This window comes from Centrocercus urophasianus, unplaced genomic scaffold, assembly GCF_019232065.1.
Source record: "Centrocercus urophasianus isolate 14NV4802_14NV808 unplaced genomic scaffold, USGS_Curo_1.0 seq_28, whole genome shotgun sequence".
Taxonomy (NCBI): Eukaryota; Metazoa; Chordata; class Aves; order Galliformes; family Phasianidae; genus Centrocercus; species Centrocercus urophasianus.
The window spans coordinates 14,395,553-14,416,824 of NW_024884844.1; the positions used below are offsets into that span (position 1 = coordinate 14,395,553).

A 21,272-nucleotide genomic window follows, 5' to 3' on the forward strand; every position below is an offset into this window, starting at 1 on the left:
GAAAACCATAGCTATTAATTGTTTCCCTTGCCTGAACAGCATCATTAAGTACAATACATGGATTGGCTGACGTGGTACTTGTACTGTTTTTCAGCAGTCAAAATGTTTAGTCTGTAAAATAATGCTTGAATGCCATAAAATCAGTTGCTGGGCAGAAAAATACATCTTTATTCCCTGGCATTTAAAATTGGAGAATAAAATGTTGCATAATAGGAGAATTTATAATCACCTTTTCTTTTTTTCCAATTTTTGCATTTCAGAGCAGAAAATTCCTGAGGAAGAATACCTAATTTTGATCGATGGTCTGAATGATGCTGAATTTCATAAACCTGATTATGGCGACACAATTTCATCATTTATTGCAAAGATAATTTGTAAGTTTCCTCCCTGGCTGAAGCTCATTGTGACTGTGAGAACTAATTTTCAGGTAAAAAAAACAAAGCCCTTTGACCTTTTTCCTACCCTCAAAAACAAAGTGATCTCTTACAGTGAGGCAACTGCATTGTTAAGAAAGAACACAGGTTTTAGAGGAGTTCAAAGTCAAGTCTGTGGGGTTGGTTTGTTAGGATTTGGTGGTTTTTTTGCCTTCTGCTATAAAGAAATATGCAGCAACAAGGAAGTACGATAGTGGAGGTGTGTTTGCTATGTTTCAGATCTGTTTCAAATCAATGCCAGTTGAATTGATAATATGAGAAGTGGGGAATTGGAATCTGTTTCTTTGTCTTTCTGGAGGGAAATGAACAAATGAATGAGTGAAAAATTTAGTAATAATAATTAGAAGTGCGTAGTGGTCTTATCTTAAATGTTTACATGCTGGAGTCTGCTATAAGTCTGCTATTACCAAGCTCTGTGCTTTCACATTTTAGGAAGGGATAAGTTGCAGTTCCATTGTCACAGTTGATGTGATTGATTCTGAGCCTTAGTACCACTGGTCTCTGTGTTGCTTCGTCCGTTTGTTCTCTCTCAGCAAATAAATCAAAGTTAGAGCATCATCTTCCCTCAATTAAGCAGCTGAAAGATACCTGCCACAGTCTTTACAATGTTTGAGACCCTATAGGCTTTTTTCTTGCACTACGCAGCAGTGTTCTGTTGGAAGTTATGTCATTGTTGGTTTTTTCCAGCACTAGTCTCGTTCTAACATCTTCATTGGTTTTTTTTTTTAATTTCATAATAATAATAATACTTCTAAAAGTATGTCTTCTTAATTGTCCTTCACCTTCTCCCTTAGATAGCAACCTTTTTATTTTTACAGTGCTTGAGATACAGCCCTGCCATCCCAATGCTACCACTCAACTAGGCATCCCACATTTACAAAGAAGAAAACGTGAAGGAGAACTGCAGTCCAGCTCCATAGTATATATATTTCCTAACACAGCAGAGAGTTTGTCTAGACAGAAGTAGGCCATAAAAATGTATTCAGGTTGACATGCTGAAGTGTATGACTGTGCCATACGTGATACTTGCCTTAAACTAAACAGGGCTGAATGTGTGTAGTAAGTGCCTTTCTGGTATGTTATTACTAGACAATGTGACAGTGAGAATATTCTTTTCTCCTTGCATCATTAGATCTGTTCTTTAATAGATCACAGAATCACAGAATGGTTGGGTTGGAAAGGACCTCAAGGATGATGAATCTCCAACCCCCTGCCACAGGCAGGGCCACCAACCTCCCCATTGCACAGCAGCCCAGGCTGCCCAGGGCCCCATCCAACCTGGCCTTGAACACCTCCAGGGATGGACGGGGCATCACAGCCTCTCTGGGCAGCTGTTCCAGCACCTCACCGCTCTCATAGCAAAGAACTTCTCCTTACAATCCCTAGACAGTCCCTAGATAATTCCTTCCACCCCCTGCCCTCCCCTTGCCCATTTTAGAGTCCAGTTCTGGTAACTTTTTTGTTCCCTTAGTTTTGAAATGGTCATTTTTATAGGAGATGAGCTATAGCCTTGCAGAGGTTGGTCAGTGAAACAATTGAGAACATCCTATGGAAAACGGTTGAATGCAGAAATGCTGTTTTACCTCTTACCAGTGGACAACATTTGCAAAATCGCAGTAGTAACAGTGAATTTGGTTTCAGTCCATCTCATACTTGTTACAGAAGGCAACTATAGCAAAGACACATTGCTGAGTACTTAGTGTTCAGTCATGGAATGCTATAATGCCTGTGTTTTGTTCTTTCTTCCCCAGGAGGTAGCAAGTTCACTGCCCTTTATCACAATATCCCTGGACAATTTTCCAGACAGCAAAGAAATTCACGATGACTTGAGTGCTTACATTCAGTACAGAATTAATAACAGTCAGGAGATTATAAACAACATATCTTTGAATGGAAAAGCTGATGCGGCTGTAATTGGGAAAGTGAGTAACCATCTGATCATGAGAAGCCTGGGATCTTATCTCTATTTGAAACTGACTCTGGATCTTTTCCAAAAAGGTCATTTAGTAATCAAAAGTGCAAGCTACAAGGTAGTTCCAGTGTCTCTGTCAGAACTGTACTTACTTCAGTGCAACATGAAGTTTATGACAAACTCTGCGTTTGAGCGAGCCTTGCCAATATTAAACGTGGCTCTGGCATCCTTACATCCCATGACAGATGAACAGATTTTCCAAGCTATTAACGCAGGTCAAATAAATGGAGAACAGCAGTGGGAGGACTTCAGCCAGAGGATGGAAGCTCTTTCATGTTTTCTGATAAAAAGGCGTGACAAAACACGTATGTTCTGCCACCCTTCCTTCAGAGAATGGCTTGTTTGGAGAGCGGACGGTGAAAATACTGACTTCTTATGTGAGCCAAGGTAAACAAAACTTGCAATAAGTCATTTACAAGTAACTGCAGTTGTTTTACATAATTGATTTCAGCTATTGTTGAGAGGACAGAGTAAGGTTAAAACACAAGCATGACTAATATTTTCCAAATTTACTGAGAAGTGTTATAAAAGCTGTTCTCCTTGAATTCTGTTCCTTTTACTAGGAATGGACACGCTTTATTGGCTTTCATGTTTTCTCGACAAGAGGGAAAACTAAACCGCCAACAAACTATGGAACTTGGTCATCATATACTTAAAGCTCACATTTTTAAGGTAAAGCCACTAGCGTAATAGATTTCGTGATCTATATGTATCAGTGTACCTTAAAGATGCTATCTAAGTTGCTTTAATAATTCATTAGAAGCTTGTGCAAAATACTTGAAATTGTTACTGGCATTAACAAAAAATGTCTCTTCCTTTTGTACTGATGAAATATAGCTATAAATGGTCTCTATAACACTACAGAGAGAGATTTCCTGTTATATCTTTCCTGCTAGGGTCTCAGTAAAAGGACTGGAATTTCTTCCAGTCATCTTCAAGCCTTGTGGATTGGTTACAGTGCTGATGGACTGTCTGCAGCCCTTGCTTCTCTGAGAAACATCTATACACCCAATGTGAAGGTAGGAGAATAAGCACTCGTGCGTAATCAGTGTTTTGTCTGTTGCTATTACTGTGTTAATGATGAACTTAATGTAACAGTTCAGAAGAAAACAAAAACGCTGTGCATCTGTAATTATTAACTGAAGCAAGCCTGCAATACTTTTTCAAGCCATTTTTCATGTCCTGTTCAGTTTTCCTTGGTAGTTTTGGTGTAAAGAGGGACTTCACCCTGATTTTGTTGTAGCCACACTCTGTTACTTCTGACCTCCTGAAAAGGCATCCTAAGTACAACCTGTTTTGCTGAGCAGGGTTCAGCTGTATTTTCTTGTCTGGGAGAAGTATCAAGTGAATTGAATTGTAAAAGAAGTAGTACTGTGATACCAAGAGTGTGATAACACAACGGCAGAGCTTTACTTTATGAGTTGAATGCCCTAGATTATGGATTGGGAAAGCCAAGGTTCTGTTGTGATTTTAGCAAAACTGCTGTGCGCTTTGATTGGAAATGTGGTTGTCTACACCTGTGCACGTTCCAATTTTTTTTAATGCAATCCAGTTCTTCATTATTTTATATATATATATAATAGTAGCCCAAGAAGCTTCAAAAATGGTAGTATTACAACACAACAATTTGTGGTGAGAATGCAGTAAGTTCCATGATAGAGGTGGATCTTATACTGAGAATGCATTGTTACATGGTACAATAATTTGTTTGTTGACAGGTGGTTTTTAAGTTTTTTTCTGCTTTGTGTGTGGTAAAGTCCATGTCTGCCAGTTAAATCTGCTTCAAAGTCAGGGAGTTGCACATAAGGATCTAAATGAAAAATTTGGAGTTGATTAACAATTGAAGCCAAATTTGAAGTAAAGATTGTTTTATTTGAATTGAATTTTAGGTGAGTCGGCTGCTGATCTTGGCAGGTGCAAATGTGAATTATAAGACTGAAGTACTAAATAATGCTCCAGTGCTGTGCGTTCAGTCACACCTTGGACATGAAGAAGTGGTCACTCTTCTACTTGAATTCGGCGCTGCTATTGATGGAACATCAGAAAATGGAATGACCCCACTTTGTTACGCAGCAGCTGCAGGTCACATGAACATAGTTTCACTGCTGTGCAAAAGGGGAGCAAAGGTAAGCTGATGAACAAAGACTGCAATTTTCACAGCCAAAAGTCTTGCAGGGGCCTAAGAAAGCTGCTGTTGATTACATAACTCTAAGCTGACACATAACACAAAGAGAATTCCAGAGTACAAAACAAAAGTCCGGAACATGTACACAGACTTCTCAACTGAGCATTTTCTCTCTAATCACGTCCATGACTAATTTTACATGCATTTCTAATTACTCTGAAGTTAGTAGGACTACACACCTACCAGGTATCAAAACCTTTGCATCACTATTGGTTAGAAACAAAACACAGAGAAGGACTGGCCTTCTTGCAGCATTTGCAGTGCAACAGGTCAGCCCCCTTTGTGAACTGATGCCTAGTTTCCTCCCAGCTGCAAGACTGTGCACTTCCCTTTGTTGTAGTCCCAGCCCAGTCCGTAGCCTGTTGAGGTCCATGAGAATGGCAGCACAATCATTTGACATATCAGCCACTCTTCCCACTTTTTTGTCATCTACGAATGTGGTGAGTTTGCACTCTGTGCCATCATACGGGGCACTGATGAAGGTGCTGAACGGTATCAGGCCCATTGCTCATCGCAGGATCATACTGCTGATGAGTTGTCTCCAGCTGGACTTTGTGCTTGGGCTCATCTGATCAGCCAGTTTTTAGGTACACGTCACTGAATGTTGTGTAACCTGTATGTGTCAGCTTGTCCATGGCAGTGTTATGGCAGGCAGTGTCAGAAGCCTCACTGAAGTTGGCACAGACAACACGTGCAGCATTGCCAAGCGAATCACCTTGACTTCTTGTGGATGACAGTCAGGCTGGTTAAGCGTGATTTTTCCTTGGTAGATCAATCTTGACTGTTTCTGATCACCATTGCATCCCTTGTGTGTTTAGAAACGATTTCCAGGGTTAGTTTCTTCATAACTTTCGCAGTGACAGAAGTGAGGCTATTGGATCTTCCTACTCCTCCTGTTGTTGAAAATAGGGGTGACATTTGCTCTCTTCCAGCGCTCAGGAGCTGCTTCTCTCTATGACCTTTCACTAGACTTTTTAACTTTATTTTTTCCAATGCAGGCTGACTATCTAGACAAAAAAGGGCAGTGTGCTTTGGTCCACAGTGCACTGAGAGGGCATTGTGATATCCTTGAGTATCTTCTGAATGTTGTTTGGATAGCTTCTTCTCAGGAACAAAATTCACTAAGAAAAAGCCAAGCACTGCAGCAAGCACTGACAGCAGCTTCCAGTATGGGACACTGTCAGGTAGGTCGATAACTGGAGTATTTCCAAATCTCTTGGAATTTATCAGAATTGTACAACAGTACTTGCTGCTTTTTTTTTTTTTTTTTTTTAAAGGGTTTGTAAAGCAGAGTTGTTGGAACTTCTGATATTTTCAATACTATGCATTCTTAGTACCTATTGTAAATGCTGTAATTAAATATCCAATAAAATGAATTGGTTCAGAATTTGGTCTATTTGTAATTCTGTCTTTTCACTGCTGCTCTTGAAGTTACACTGAGTCTCCAGTGGTAGTGATAACATTCAGTGTTTCACAGTATGCATTTGAAGATCCTGAACTGCAATTAACTTGAATTAACTATTAACTCAATCTAGTAAAAAATCTTATTTGTTATGCGCTGATGAAAGTGAAAGCAGCCAACTACTCAGTTATGAGAAAAGTTGATCTCATCTATCATTACGTTTATCTAAAAATGTCCACCTACTTTTTATTCATTCTTCTTAGCTAGAAAAAAACGTTTCATCAATTTTAAAGAAATCACATTCTGCCATTTCAGATTTTAGTGCTTTCTGTGCGCTCGCTGTGCATCAGGAGGGCACTTCCCATGCATCCTGGAAATGTCCGCGTTACCCACATACTTTCGCCTTTCCAGTTTTTGCTTTTTCAGCAAGCGAAAATGCAGTGTGATGTTGCTGCCTTTACCTGCAGTGTGATGTTGCTGCCTTTACCTGCAGTGTGATGTTGCTGCCTTTACCTGCTTGCTGCAGCCTCGTTAACCATTTCTTTAAAGTAGCCTTTAGAAGAGCCTTTAATGTAATGATCTTTTGATGGCAAATGGAACATGGCTTGATGGGTTTTTGTGCTAACTAAATCTGCTGGTTTTGACAGGTGGTTTGTTACATCTTGGCAATTGAGAAGGAGCATGAAGTTGACATCAATGACACTGATACCTTGTGGGGAGAAACAGGTATTTTCTCGCATTTTCTCCAATTAGAGCTGCTCATTTAAGAAGAGGATTTTTTGTTTGTTTGTTATTTTTTTTCTGCTTTTCTCTGGTTACTGGAACCTATCAGTTTTCAGAATACATGAAGTTTGTAGGCATAGGTGCAGAAGTTTTAAGTACTTAAGCCTACTCATCTCATGGGTTGAAAACAAGAGTTGCTCTGTGTTAGAATCACTATAAATTAGTCACTGTCTACTTAAACTGCAGATTGTCCTTGGGAATACAGTGCTTCAAGCTTCAGTATAGAATTTCATTCCATTATGTATCTGTATACAAACTTCTACTTTCAAAAATCTCATCCATTTGCCAGAAATCCAGGCCACTGCCTCCTTCCTGCTGACACTGGATGAAAAGATGGGGCTTTGTATGGGTGGCAGATACTGGATTATTGTAATTTTTTAAAGGGACACAGTAAACTGTGCAGCCTGCATATTCTAACCTGAAGTTAGAACGAGTACATAGACTAATTCTTTCTTTTGTCCTTACAAGATCAAATGATCTATCTGAGCACTTCAGTTACCATTGTTTTCAGTCAGGCCTCTTTCACACTAGGACAAGAAGAATTCCAATGGATGATGAGAGTCTTTGTAAAATAGCTATAGCAGGGCTTAGCCCTTCCCTACCCGTTAAATTCTTCTGTAATGCTTAAATATTTTTAAGATTTGCATTTAATGAAGATCACTGGGAGACTGAACAAAGTAGTGTTAGTTTACTGGTGAGGTGCAGTTTGCCAGGTGTGTTACAGTGCTGTACAGATGTTTATTTTTACTGGAAAAATAAAATTGAAGAAATACGAGGAACAAATTTTATTTATAACGTATTCTTTTTATAGACTTTTTTTTTTTTAAAGTTTTACTTTTTCCCAAGTAATTTTCCAAACTTTGTTGTCTAATATCATACACAGAAACGTTCTTTTTTTCCTACAAATTACAGTTTCTGTCTAACATTGTTGGCTGCAGATCAAAAATCTGTCAAATTACTGGGGTTTTTTTTTCATCTTAATGAACTGTTCTTGCAGCTTCTGTTCTGCACCAGTTGCTTGTTTAGCTGTTCATTTAAATTCTTTCCTCCTTTCTTGGGACAGAGTGGGCAGAGCTTTCGCAGAGCACTGTATCAGGTGATTTTCAGTGGAGTTGTTGGAATTCCTGAGCACGGTTCAGTCGTGATGATGTTTAAGCAGATTTTAAGGGTTCTGTAATCTCACGCTTGAACAGAATTATATTGTTGCTCTAAATCAGTTATACCAGAAGCTAAAAAGCTGGTGCTCCCTTTGGAAAGGGCCTGCTGGAGCGAGAAGCAGCTTTCTTCTCACAGGAAAAAGAACACTATGGAAAAAGGAGCTTTAACTGCCTCAAAGATAGGCTGGTGGTTTTATCCAACATTTTCATAAAGATTCTCTTTCACCTACAGGCTGTGCACGTGATGTTTTGTTATCTGTGAGAGTTACCTTCTGATTTGCCACAGAGCATCTTTGGATTACTGGCTTAACCTGCTTTTGACTAATCCATTTCAGTCTGAGAATAGTTAAGAAAATCTCGTGGGCCAGTTGAGTTGGAAAACAAATAGGAGGTCCTTACCACTGATAGAATCTGTGCATGTCAAAGCACGTGTTAAAACAGCTCAGAGAAGATCCTGATGAGAATGCTTCTTTCAGCCTTGACAGCTGCTGCAGGAAGAGGAAAACTGGACGTCTGCGAGTTACTTCTTGAACGTGGAGCAGCTGTGAGCAGAGCCAACAGGAGGGGCGTTCCGCCGCTCTTCTGCGCAGTACGGCAGGGGCACTGGCAGGTCTGCTCCTTCTTCGCAGTCTGACGGAGTCACGTGGGAAGCTGTCCTTCATTTCTCCCCATCCGTTGTTCTGTAATGAATTGGTGTAAATGTTATAAAGTGCATTTGCACTGACTTCTAACAGAAACAGACATGTTCAGAAGTTTGTTTTAAGTTACTTAAAGTAACTTAAACGTAAATGATCTGAGAATACACTGGCTGTATGCTGATCGTAGTTGTAATACAGCTAAAAAGTAGTGTATGGAATTTAAAATACTTCATTTGCTCTGCCAAGAACACAGTCAATTTCAGATGCAGTAGACAGCGTGCACTGCATCTGCTGTGAGTAGACAGAACCTGAGAGTGAGGAGCCCCGTGCTCGCGCCTCTCATCAGGAAAAGTCTCCGAGTTGTTAGGAAACTGAGTTGAGCTGAGCAGGATTTCTCAGTGATTGCTGTAAATAGCACCTTGATCCTCTGCTCTAAAAGTTTATTCACAATAGCATAATGGCTAGAATTTAAACTTGATAATTTATTTTGAAAAAATTTACTTCTATTTCTTTTAAATTTCAGATTGCTAAACTTCTTCTGAAGCATGGGTCTGATGTGAATTTAAGCGACAAGCAAGGCAGAACTCCTCTCATGGTGGCTTCTTGTGAGGGACATTTGAGCACTGTGGAATTTCTTCTTTCTGCAGGTAGAAAATAAAGACTGTTTCAGTGCTGCACAGCTGTACCAGAGACTGCATTCATGTAAGTTAGGTTGTTTTGCCTATGAAAAAAGGACATCTCCATTACAAAGCTGATTTTCATTTTATAGGTGCAACTATTTCATCTCTGGACAAAGAAGGGCTGACAGCTTTGGGCTGGGCATGTCTAAAAGGCCACAGAGAAGTGGTTCAGTATTTAGTTGAGAAAGGCGCAACAGTTGATCAGACAGACAAAAATGGACGAACACCTCTAGACCTGGCAGCTTTTTATGGAGATGCTGATATTGTAAGTAGTTCTTAAATAGTAGAAAAACAAAACTTGTATTGATTTTTCATAACACAAAACAAAGTTTAGGAAAAAAGTTATCAGCCAAAACAGAAAGGAAATTTTTGTAACCAAGATGGTTACACCACGAACGTCTTGACTGCAGTTAAGAAGTGTTTACGCTGAAAAGCATTTTCTAGTAAGGCTTTAGTACCAAGCTAATTAGAAGTCCAGCATTATGCATATGTGTTTTATGGTAGTGGGTGTGTTAAATCTCAATATAAAGGAACATTATAATTTCTGTTTTGAATTAAAAAAGAAAAAAAGTCTGTGGTATGTAACATGGAAGGAAAATACATCTTTTTTTTCTTGCCTTTGCCAACCAATCAAAGCAACTGGATAGAGTCCCAGTCAGCTGGGAACCTGAGTGGAACAGAAGTGCCAAGAGAGACAGAGGAAGAAGAGTATTGCCAGAATGGATGAAATTAAGAAAGGTTTTAGTTCACCATTGCTACACAACGTTACTTTTCCATGCTGAGCATTTTGCAAGCTCTTGCATGGCAGTGAGAGAACTGTTAGCAACCCTTAGAGTTTTCATCTTAGGACTCTCACAGGGCTAAGTGCATTCCAGTGTTACTGTCCAGTCTATGAACTTGTAAACACAAAAGGCCTGAGATGTAGACTCATGTTTTTCTTAGTTCTGTGTTCTTAGTGGAACATAGGTCATTTCAGAGACAGAACAAGTGAAGTTCCTCTTTCAGTCTTGTGTCTTTCTCATGTACTGCCTTCTTTGTTTACAATAAACGTTAAAATGCAAGAATTAAAGGCATTTTAGAGGGAAGTCCTTCTGAATCTGAAATGAAGTATGCCTGTAACAGAGATCAGAATTACACAATAGCTTTGAAGCCTGTGACTCAGAATCCTATAAATCTTTAAATTTGTGATCTTGGAATTTATTGTATATTTTTGTTCTTGTGGTTCAAAACTCAGCAGTAAAGCACAGTTCAGAATTCTGTCCAGATAGGAATGAAATTGCAGTCTGCATGCGTTGCAAACAGATCCTACAGCTCAGTGGGAGTTAGAATGAATAGTATATGCAGCTTCTCAGACCAGTGTCTGTTCTTGTAGCTTGCATGTACACCATCCTGTTTTGAAACAGCACTTCTTGAAGAAAAGCACTATGCTATAATTTGCTATAGACTTTAAGACCTGTTCTGCTGTAATTAAAATTAACTTGAAATTGTATGCAAGCCCTTAGATTCTGAGCAGGCTTTAAGAGGTTTCAGCAGTCACATCACAGGGCTCTTCCTGCAACTGCAAGTGTTCCTCAGTAAAACTGAGTGCACAAATGTTTTTTGTTTCTTTTTTTTCCTGCTTGGGAGTGAGGGATATTGAGTCCTGCACGGCCGTACGTGGGCTGTCCCTCTGGAGCAGTAGCACAGCCTGCCAGGGCGCCTGATGCATTGGCCACTTGGAGAGTTCCCATAGCTGAACAGCCTGATGTTGTGCCAGGGCAGAGATCACACTGCAGGCCAGCAGAAGGCTTGGGGGCCTGGCAATGGAAAGGATTGTTAAAAACCTCTCTCCATGCCATGTTACTGCCAGTCACATTTAAGTAAGCAGAGGTTACCTGAAAGAACTGTTGCTTACATCAAAGCTGTTGTAATACCCTATATATTGCACTTTCAATTACTGTTACTGATGAACAAATTAGTGCTTGGAAGCCGATGGTGTCTGACATTTGTCTTCCTAAACTTATTTACTCTTGTGGCATTTCGCATTTGCTGTATTTATGCTTCAAACAGTGGTGTTAGACTGCTGGAATCGATGGGTAAGAAATTAATAAAATAATTCTCTGGGGCTTTTTTCTCTTTGTATTGAACAAGAAGCAGTTCTTCAGCACGATAACTTTTGTTTGAATTGTTAACTAGAATGTTGTGAAGTATCTGAGACAAAAATATTCCATTTTCCTTGTATTGTATTTGTACAACTTTTTGTCCTCTACTGGGTGCCGTCCAGGCACTGCGCCCAGTGCCTCACAGAGTGCCCACAGCCCCTGGTAACCAGCTGAAAGCACACCCTGCACTGCTGCTGTTTGTCTTTGTGGTACAGCTGCCTCCAGGAATGGGGGTGGCATGGTCTGTCTGTCTTTGACTGGGACAACGCAGCTCTTAGGCGCAGTTCGGTAGCGTTCCCATCTGCTGTATTCCACGGGCTCTGTTCAGTGGACTTAAAATGATGTAAATAAACTCTGGAGAGTATGCTCAGTGTGCTTCAAGGAAGTTTAGGAAGTGGTTTGCATGATTCACTGTTCTGCATCTCTCAGCAAGAAAAACATGACAAAGCCTGCTTGTTTCTTCTCACAGGTGCAGTACCTGGTAGATAAGGGAGCAATGATTGAGCACGTTGACCACAGCGGCATGCGGCCACTGGACAGAGCCATTGGGTGTCGTAATACATCAGTGGTGATGATGCTCCTGAGGAAAGGAGCTAAGCTAGGTTAGTAAACCTGTCACATCCTGGAGGGAAAGAACTGTCTGCTACACGGCAGTTGTTGTCACTTCTGTAAAGTAGATTGAATAAGCAGTTCTTGCAGCACAGACTACTTTGGTTTGTGGGTGCCAGCTCAAGTAACAGGTATCTTTCCTTTTTTTATAGATATTCCCTCAAGACTCACTTCAGAAGTGAGGAAATAGTAGTAGTCCTATTCTGCTCCTTTCATGTGCGTTAAGAAGCCCTGAAGAGTTAATCTTACATGGTTACTCTATCATAAGAAAACAATGTTTATGCTATTAGTGATCCTTAGTTCCGGCAGTATTACTGATTTGGGTGAAGAAGTTTTACATTTAAGTAACATTATGCTAATAAATTTTAGAATTGGACTTAAATTGTACATTTAGAATTGTACGTAAATTGTAGAACTGCAACCTGAATCGTGTATTATAGGCAGGTATGTATTGCAGCTGTCAGCATAATGACTGCTGAATCTCTTGTACCTTTAAATCATAACGTCTGTTTATGTGGTTCCTGAGTATGATTGAACACAGATCCCTCTGCAATCTTAAGCTTCACAATGGACTTTCATACTGTCCTTTAGACCACAGGAAAAAAAGAATCGCGCCGGTTAGTATCTGACTGCTAGCTGTGTGGGATGGTATGGGGCAGGTATACAAACGTGTGTTAAATATATGCATGCGCTGCTAATCATGGTAATTGTTTCATATAGATGAAATACTCACTGAAAGCTTTCCAATGTGAATAGTTGTCAGAAACAATTTTTTTTCACTTTGTCAGAGATTCTTACCATTTAACTTTCAGGAAATGCAGCATGGGCAATGGCCACCTCGAAACCAGATATTCTCCTTATTCTGCTGCAGAAACTGATGGAAGAAGGAAACACACTGTACAAAGTAGGTCAACTTTCCTTTTTCCTGATAGCAGTACTCTATAATTGGATTTCTGTTTGAAAGTAGATTGATGTTCTGTTATACTTTCTTTTCTATTCAGACAAGATGTGTACTTGCACATCCTTTCATGTTGGGTATGAGATCAGAAAACCTTGAGGATCCTGGGCAAGAATCATTTAAAACTAGCATGTAAAAAAAGCCAAGCCAAAACACCAGCCAGTTAATAAACAAATACATTTTATTTCAGTTGACCACGTGCTCTGTGGACACTTGTCAGTTGTTTCTTAGGAGCAGCTCAGAATGTGAGCACCTTGTTGAATTCAGTAACATCAGGGCTTTTCTTCAAGATCATCTAGTCCAACCACCCTCCCATTCCTATCCTTCAGTGATCTTTTGCACACTGTTTAAATACTGAACAAGGATCTCCTGATGCATTCTTTTTACTAGGCATGGTATTTTGCTCAGAAGAGTGGAACTGTTTTTGTAAACTGTTCCAATGCAGAGCTGAATGAATTATGTGGGCATTATTGAAAATCTGTTGTAGCCACAGGGTTTATAAATTGCACAGTTGTTTTTTAATAGGGGCCCTCAAATATCTGCCATTTTACCTCTGATTTCTGATGGCTTTGCATAATGGAGGAGAGGAACCCTTCAGACTTTGCTACAAATCAGGGTGGGCCTACTTAAAGTCCTCTGGACTCTGTGCAGACATCTTATGAATAATTTATCAAGCTCATCAATCCTGATATGAGTTTAGAACTTTATATCCAAGCAGGTACCGTCAAGGGTGGGACATCATTCAGGCCTAAAGGGTATCAGAGTTCATGCTACAAAGGCAATTCTGTCATTCCAGAGAGGCCTTTCCTGCACCTCACTAACACAGCAGTGTGTTCAGTGTGTCTCGCGGGTTCTGCAGGGAGAACCCACAGCATCACAGCACCAGCCCGTTCTGCTTCAGGTTCTCAGGTCACTCAGCAGGTTGGACCCTGCTTAGATTCTGAGACCAGGTCGGCACAGCAGGGTTGGTAGCAGCGTGCTTTGCAGTTTGTTACAAGAAGCTGAATTTCCTGCTGGTATTTTTAGACTTAATTTTATTACAGTGATTTGAATGACTTGCTAGAGCTAAGGTGTGTCATGTAGCTTATGAAACTTTTTCAAACACACTTTGCTTCATTCTTTTGCCAAAGTTTTGAATGGAAGGCTGCAGCATGTCTGAGCGTGTGATGGGGTTCGTTGTGCTTCGGCCTGGTTCTGTGACTAAATGGGGCAGGAGGACCCATGGGCCCAAGCCCCGAGATGGGCCAAGAAACAAAACAGTGGTAACAAGCTAAGGGAGAAAACTAATTTACTAAATACGATAGTGAAATGTGAGATAACACAGCATAATGCAATATATTTGGAATTGAAGCTAGTGAATTAGAAAAAATGAGTGTCCAAAACAGAAGGCGTTACTGTAAGGCTGAAAGTGAGACGGCCAGGGAGAGCAGACGAGCAGAAAAAGAAGGGGATGTGACTCCCAAACAGTTTTATCTTTCCCTCTGAATGGAAACAAAACAGTAAAGTCTTCTGGGATATGCAGTTCATTCTTTCTTTTCTGAGGCAGGTAAAACAGAACTGTCAACAATTCACGGAACTGCAGCATTGAGTCTTTACTCCCAGTGCACTACATGGTATTGTGATGTGGAATACAGATAACAAAAGTCATAAAACAATGGCAACATGCTTCCAGTGTGCAGCAATTACTTCTCAGCCTTTGTTAACAAGTGGGCGGCCAATCCTTTACTGCATTTATGTTCCTACATTCAGCCCTCCACCTAATACTCATGGCTGAGACACTGAAGTGAAGCTGGAGTAGCTGGGCTGCAGGTTTGAGTGCTGCGCCAGCTCCTTCTTGCTCTCCTCATCCATCCCTTATTCCGTGGTAGCACCACCTGGTGAAGGGTAACCATTCCTGATTAAGGATATACTCCATTAGAAATGTCTTAGAGCTTTAATAAACTGTATCATCAGACATTTGACTGCTCTCCTTAATAAATAAGTGAAATTAAGAATTGTATGGTGTCAAACACATTCTTGAAGAATTGTTCTGGTACAAGAAGTGTGTATTACTGTGTGTAGCGTCCTGGTGAAATACTATTAAAAATACTGAGTTTAGAAAGAAACATAAATTCTAATTACCTCTTAAGTTCCCTTACGGTACCTGTGTGTAAGTGCAACATATATACATTACAAATATATATTTCTCTGTGAAGAGTACATGTTGGTAGATTTCAAATATGAACGTGGTTGCACTGTGACAGCGCTGTAATAATACAGGTTTCTGAAAAAGCTTCTTATTCCCTATTCTGTAGAAAGGCAAGATGAAAGAAGCAGCACAGCGCTATCAGTATGCCTTGAGGAAGTTTCCGAGGGAAGGATTTGGAGAAGAAATGAAAGCATTCAATGAGATGAGAGTTTCATTGTACTTAAATTTATCACGGTGTCGCCGAAAAACAAATGTAAGCTCTTGTTTTTAATCTATTGCTTCTCTATCACTGGGAATCTTAGACACCTATTCTACCACACTGCTGATGGCTTCTGTTGCATCTTGCTGCTGCTGTGCTCTCGTGACTCTCCATCACTATGGTGAGCTCCAAAGGCAGAAGAGGGGAGGATGTGCAGATTCCTCCAAGGCGTATGGACGCAACTGAGTCTTAGGATTTCTCGCTTAGCAAACACTGGTACACTGCCCAGACATTGGACGTGGTTGGTTTTGGTGGTTTTTTTGCTGTTTTAGAATTCCTTTCACTGTGCTGTTCTGGGGCTTAGTTGTGTGAACAAATGGGGACAGTTCCCCAGATAAGGGGAGAACTATTGCAGCTGTTATGTTACCATTATTTTGGAATAACAAACTGCTGGCCATTCCTGGTACTTTTAAAGGACTACATGGAAAATTCTGCTGCCACCAGCATTTATTGTGAAGTGCCTGCTTATACAGCTTGTTGGTATGTGTTGGTTGTTCCTTTTGTAGCTTCAGCAGTGTATCAGATGGCAGCGAAGAACCTGAATGACCATTAGAGCTAAACCTTGCAATTCTATGAATACACCTCATACAATTCCTTCTTTTCAGGCACGAACTTCTTAATTCCCAAGTCTTCCATGTTGTTCATGGCATCTATTTCAATCTGAAGAACATTTAAACATGGATGTTGAGGATTTATCTTGGCCATTCTAGCACTGCTGTGCAAGTGCCATTCCTTTACTTTCGCTGTTAGAACTGCAGTCTCCAGCCGCCTCCTGGATCAGACTCTGTTTCTCAGTAGCCTCACACTAACAGCTGGAAGTGACTCTGTGATCAATGGGAGAGGGAGGAAAGGAGGAGATTCTTTCTATATACTCTCATGTGTTGTTTTGTGGTTTTGATTTTTCTTGATAAGCTTTTCCTTTGCTGTGCATGGGTGTTTTAAAAATTAGACTGGCTTCATCTTTCCATGGCCATCATTGCCCCATTTCAGTCGTGCTTTGTAAATTCCAGCTTTGGGTTTAATTGTATTTGCTAAACTGTTCTTTTTTGTTCTTGTGAAATGAAGACCAAATACATCAGATCTACTGGATCTACTGTAGGTTTTCTTTAGAATTCATACACACCTCCTCCAAGAAAGCTCTGGACTAATACAACTCCTTCAATGTCTTTTTTTCTTTTTTCTCTAAGTCTTTATTCTTTCTTTTCTCACAGTGCACTTCAAAGTGTTTTTATCTGAGGGGATCCCTTTCCTTGCTCAACATGCAGTCTCTTGTAGCAGTTTAATGCATGTGCATTGACAATAACTGTATAACACTGCATCTTAAATACTTTAGAGTCAGTTTCTGTTAGACTTCACAGCAAGGGCTACCAAGATACGGTCTGCTCCCAGTGTCACTTTCTGTACTGGACAAGCTATCTGCACTTTCTGAAGCACTACCATGATTGAAGCACACATGGCTCTCTTTTATTGTCAATGTATAATGAGTACATTTGTTTAAATAATTAGGATTTTGGTATGGCTGAAGAGTTCGCTACCAAAGCATTGGATTTGAAGCCCAAGTCTTACGAAGCCTATTATGCTCGAGCAAGGGCAAAAAGGAACAGCAGGTACTGTTTGATTCTGTTCGTAAGTCCACATTCATTTTTTTTAACTTTGTAATGCTTTCTGTGATTGCTTTTCTTTTCTGTTTTTTCTTTTCTTTTTGTGGTTGGAATTTAGAAAGAAAAATAGTTTTTTGGTACAGTTTCCGTATTATTAGGTTTCACCATCAGTCAAAACAAACCAAGCCCAAAAAGCAATATTAAATACCCATTCAGGTAATTATTAGCCCAGAAAGTAGATAGAAGTAAACTGATACGAAGTGAGTTCCTTTAAATGTCAGAGTGAGTAAGGAGAGGTATTCTACAGAATCATAGACCCATAGTATTGTTGGGGTGGAAGGAATGCCAAAGGCCCCCTGCTCCACCCCTGCCACGGGCTGACTGCCCCCCAGCAGTTCAGGCTGCACCTGACCCCATCCATGGCCTTGGGCACCTCTGGGCATGAAGCACCCACACTGCTTGTAGCACTGGTGCCAGCCCAAAGCAGAATAAGAAATTGACAGGGAGCAGAGTTTAGCTGGTGATCTCCTGTGAAGGTGAAGGGCTCGTGAGACAGTGCTTCAGTTCCTAGTTGATTTCTGCTGCCTTCCTGATGACTCTTGGGATGCAAGAGGGGAAAGACTTAGGACTAGGTCTGTGCTTCCACTGCAGAACTTCCTGGGTTGAAGACTATACAGTTCTTATCTTTTCACCACACTTACAGGAGATGACAGATCAGAACATCTCTTTGAAAGTGGTGGAGGTGGATATTACTGCTTAATAAGCAGTGCTGAAACTCAGACTTGTCCCAGGTTTTTATTAATGAATTCTGGGTCTTCTTCATACAGAAAGCTACTTGCTGCTCTTGCTGACCTACATGAAGCCACAAAGCTGTGTCCTAGCAATCAGGAAATAAAACGTCTTCTGGCTCGAGTAGAAGAGGAGTGTAAGCAGTTCCAGAGAACACAACAACAGAAGCATCAGTGCCCACAGTCAGGACAGCAAATTAATAACTCTGATAATGAGGAGGAGGATGTTATTCAAGGTGTGAATGAGAACTTCCATCTCCAAGAAAAAGAGGAAGAACTACCGCACCCTGATGAATCCGTTTCCTCTCCACAAAGGCTGCAGCGTTCCTTAGCTGCTTCATCATACGCTAGAAACATTCAAGACAGTGTTCAGCAGAAAGTGAGACCTGTGTCCCCTCAAGGCAGAACAGGCAATAAATATCTAAGAGAGCCAGGCTTGATCATGCAGCCAACAAAGCAAGCACAGATTGTAAAAACTAATCAGCACCTGAGCTCCATCCAGCCTGGATCAAAACTGGGAAGTAATCAATGTAATACAAAGACACAATCACCTTTTCAGCATCTTTCTCAAAGTCCTGTGCCAGTTCAACACTCTAAAATTCAGCATTTGGATGGGACAAGCGCATTTTCTGCTGGAAGTGCTTCCACAGGTGCTACTTCTGAGCTGTACAATGAGAAGTTCACATCCAGCCAGTGTTCCCATTCACAGCACTCTTTTGCAAAGAAATCCAAAACCACTGACCCATCACCAGCCCCATTTCAAATGAATTTCAGTGAAGCAAGACAGCAAACCCCTGTACCCAGCACTGTCTCTTCTAGTTCTCCATCTAGCAGTATGATTCTTGCCAGCTCAACCAGCAGCTTAACTTCAGTGAGTAGCTTTGCAGATGGCATTAAGGGGCTGGGGCCAGACGTTCGAATCAAGGAGAACAAAGTTAATCAAGTTCATGGTACTGCTGCTGAACACAGACCTCGCAATACGCCATTTATGGGAATCATGGATAAGACTGCCAGGTTTCAGCAGCAAAATCAGTCCAGTCGCTCTTGGCATTCTCAGACCTCGGATGGATTATCAGCAAATGTTTCTTCTGGGAGCGTTCAGTCTTCTAATTTTGAGCAGTTTTCAGTCAAACACTCTCAAACTAAAACTTCCTCTGCTGTTACTGTCCCAGGAGAGAGCAACCAGAATGGTATGCAAGCTAAAGCACACGAGGAGCTGAAGTGTCAAACAGTGGCCTACTGTCAAGATAACAGAGCACCAAAACAGGTTCTGCATTTATACCAAGATGCGCCATCAAAGCAGCACTCTCACATCAGTAAGGAAGGTCACTTAAGCCATGTCACCTCTGCAAAACCCAAGCGATCATTTATCGAATCAAACGTGTAAATATTATTTTGTACATTACGTAGTTGTAGAACTTTGCTTCCAACATCACGGGGTAATCCCACCACAGTGGGCTGCTGCTGGGCGCGCAGCCCATGCTGACCAGTGCTTTGTGGGGTGCGACCACTTCAAGCTGTTCATACTGACACAGTAACTGGAAAAGCCAATTTGTGTAGGAACAGTCTGTTAGGATCAATCAGTCAATCAATCCGACAAACTAGGACCTCAAGTAGCAAAATTCTTGCCATGACATTTTACCCCCAAAAAAGAAAATATATATACATATATATATATATATATTTAGCTTCTCCATAGGGCTTTAATCTTTGCTTTTGGTTGCATTGCATCTCATCACTTACACAATAATTGTGCCTCTATTATGCTTAAGTGCTTACTTCAAAGAACAGTGTTATGAAAATAGATGCTGCGTACTCTTCAGATCTGTATATGGTTTTTTTAAATCAAAGATAATATTTTATCACTTTTCCAGTGGGCTCTACTTTGAGGTGCATGATGTACATTTAGGAAGCAAAATTTGTGTATGAGTAAACTCAAAGCAGTCATGCTTTGAGATGTAAATATAACTATTTTTAGTAACAAGTAAAATAAACAGTAACATCTGCATGTGTATTGAAAGGCTTTGACCATATTGGTTATTGCACTGAGTAACACAGCATTACAGCATGTTAACGATAATCGCACTTTATATAGTTACCTGATCACCTCTGGGTGCTATTTTAAAGCAAAATTCTGTATCGGCTGTTTATTATTAAAAAAGGTACAGCAGCGAAATGCTTAGTAAGTATTTCAATAGGAAGCCCAAGAAATGAAACGCAGGTGAAAGTTGGAAGAAAAGCGTATGTGCAGTTACTTTGTAGGATGAAGTTGTGGAGATTTTTCAGAGGAAATAAGGTTTATAGAGGCAAGAACACTTGGAAACTAAAGAGGTGCAGTGAGACTTCTGGCTGCCAGTGGGCGGGAGTGGGCAACCTGAGGCTGTCACTTCTCAGGTCTCGTGTGTTGTACAGTGGTGCATTACCTTGTAAACAGCTGTACGCGGTTTTATAAATCCTTTCCTGAGTTCACATTATTATGCTTTTGCTTATTTATTGCATACTATTTCTTTGGTATTTTGTACAAGTTTATTATTCTGGTCCTGTAGTTCTATTTTTGCACAGCTACTGTATTTTTTTCCATACAAAATTAAAGTTATGATTACAGCTGTGTGAGATGCAGTCACTGACAGCTCAGGAAGAATTCTCTCCCAGCTTCTCCAAATGCATGTTCATTCATAGGGAACAGGGAAATACGCTTTTTGCAATTAAAAAATAGAAATAAAATACAAAGTCTGTGCTTTGAGACTCACATTGCAAAATGAAGACTCGAAAACTCATAAATTTGAGGAAAATTTTAAGAAAAGTTATTTGAAAAATGCTGAGTCCTGGTGTTTGATTTCTTACAGAGAAATACCACTGAGTAAAAGTAAAATAACTTAAAAAGCATTCAGTAATTTTTTAGCAGCTTCCAACAGTGAAAATGCTCTTTTAGCATTAAAAGTGCATTAAAAGTGACAGCCAGGAAAGAAGAGAACTTTTTTAATTGCAGGTGTTTCTGACACAAATATCTCCTCTAGCCTACGATTACCTATATTTACATTTATGACATTTACCTTCATTTTAGTAAACAACTTCAAAACGACGTGGTTTCACCACAGTTCTGCTGAGTCTCCAGCCAACGGCCGATGGCCATTTTCAGTGTCCTGTTGGGTGTAAGCACAAGACTGGGAAGAGGGAGATTCGTCATGGGACTAGAGCGTCTTTTATTGCTGATCCAATTTTCTATTGCCTCCTTTTCGTAGGAATACCCATCTGCAAAGAAACCATCATCAAAAGCTTGCATTACAGACGATAGGGTGCTGGTACACAGTGTATATTTTACATATGTAAGAGGTAGAAGGGAATCAGTATTTCCAGGTAAGAGAATTGAGATGTAGAAAAATTATGTAGTTGAATGCATTACAGTAACAGTTCATACAGCAGTACTGAGATAAAATTCAGTTCCTGCAGTAAACAATGAGGTGGAAATGACACAGG

The 21,272-nt window shown here is 40.3% G+C and overlaps 2 protein-coding genes across 8 annotated transcripts in view; one reads left to right on the forward strand and one right to left on the reverse strand.

Annotated features, from left to right (window-relative positions):
* The window catches only part of TANC1 (tetratricopeptide repeat, ankyrin repeat and coiled-coil containing 1), a 70,224-nt gene extending 49,825 nt beyond the window's left edge, over positions 1-20,399 (forward strand). For all 3 annotated transcript variants that reach the window (XM_042827219.1, XM_042827221.1, XM_042827220.1), the window contains exons 12-26: positions 261-427; positions 2,186-2,793; positions 2,970-3,078; positions 3,303-3,425; positions 4,296-4,532; positions 5,590-5,775; positions 6,641-6,719; positions 8,410-8,543; positions 9,095-9,218; positions 9,341-9,516; positions 11,862-11,994; positions 12,814-12,905; positions 15,254-15,400; positions 16,913-17,013; positions 17,835-20,399. In XM_042827219.1, coding sequence (XP_042683153.1) covers positions 261-427; positions 2,186-2,793; positions 2,970-3,078; positions 3,303-3,425; positions 4,296-4,532; positions 5,590-5,775; positions 6,641-6,719; positions 8,410-8,543; positions 9,095-9,218; positions 9,341-9,516; positions 11,862-11,994; positions 12,814-12,905; positions 15,254-15,400; positions 16,913-17,013; positions 17,835-19,182 — 3,764 coding nt within the window. In that variant the 3' untranslated portion in view covers positions 19,183-20,399. The remainder of the gene's footprint in view (positions 1-260; positions 428-2,185; positions 2,794-2,969; positions 3,079-3,302; positions 3,426-4,295; positions 4,533-5,589; positions 5,776-6,640; positions 6,720-8,409; positions 8,544-9,094; positions 9,219-9,340; positions 9,517-11,861; positions 11,995-12,813; positions 12,906-15,253; positions 15,401-16,912; positions 17,014-17,834) is intronic.
* The window catches only part of WDSUB1 (WD repeat, sterile alpha motif and U-box domain containing 1), a 28,163-nt gene continuing 14,437 nt past the window's right edge, over positions 7,547-21,272 (reverse strand). For 3 of the 5 annotated variants that reach the window (XM_042827224.1, XM_042827222.1, XM_042827223.1), the window contains one exon: positions 13,123-21,047. In XM_042827224.1, coding sequence (XP_042683158.1) covers positions 20,869-21,047 — 179 coding nt within the window. In that variant the 3' untranslated portion in view covers positions 13,123-20,868. Of the gene's footprint in view, positions 8,614-13,122; positions 21,048-21,272 lie in introns of those variants that run through there. The other 2 variants (XM_042827226.1, XM_042827225.1) reach the window with 2 other exon arrangements.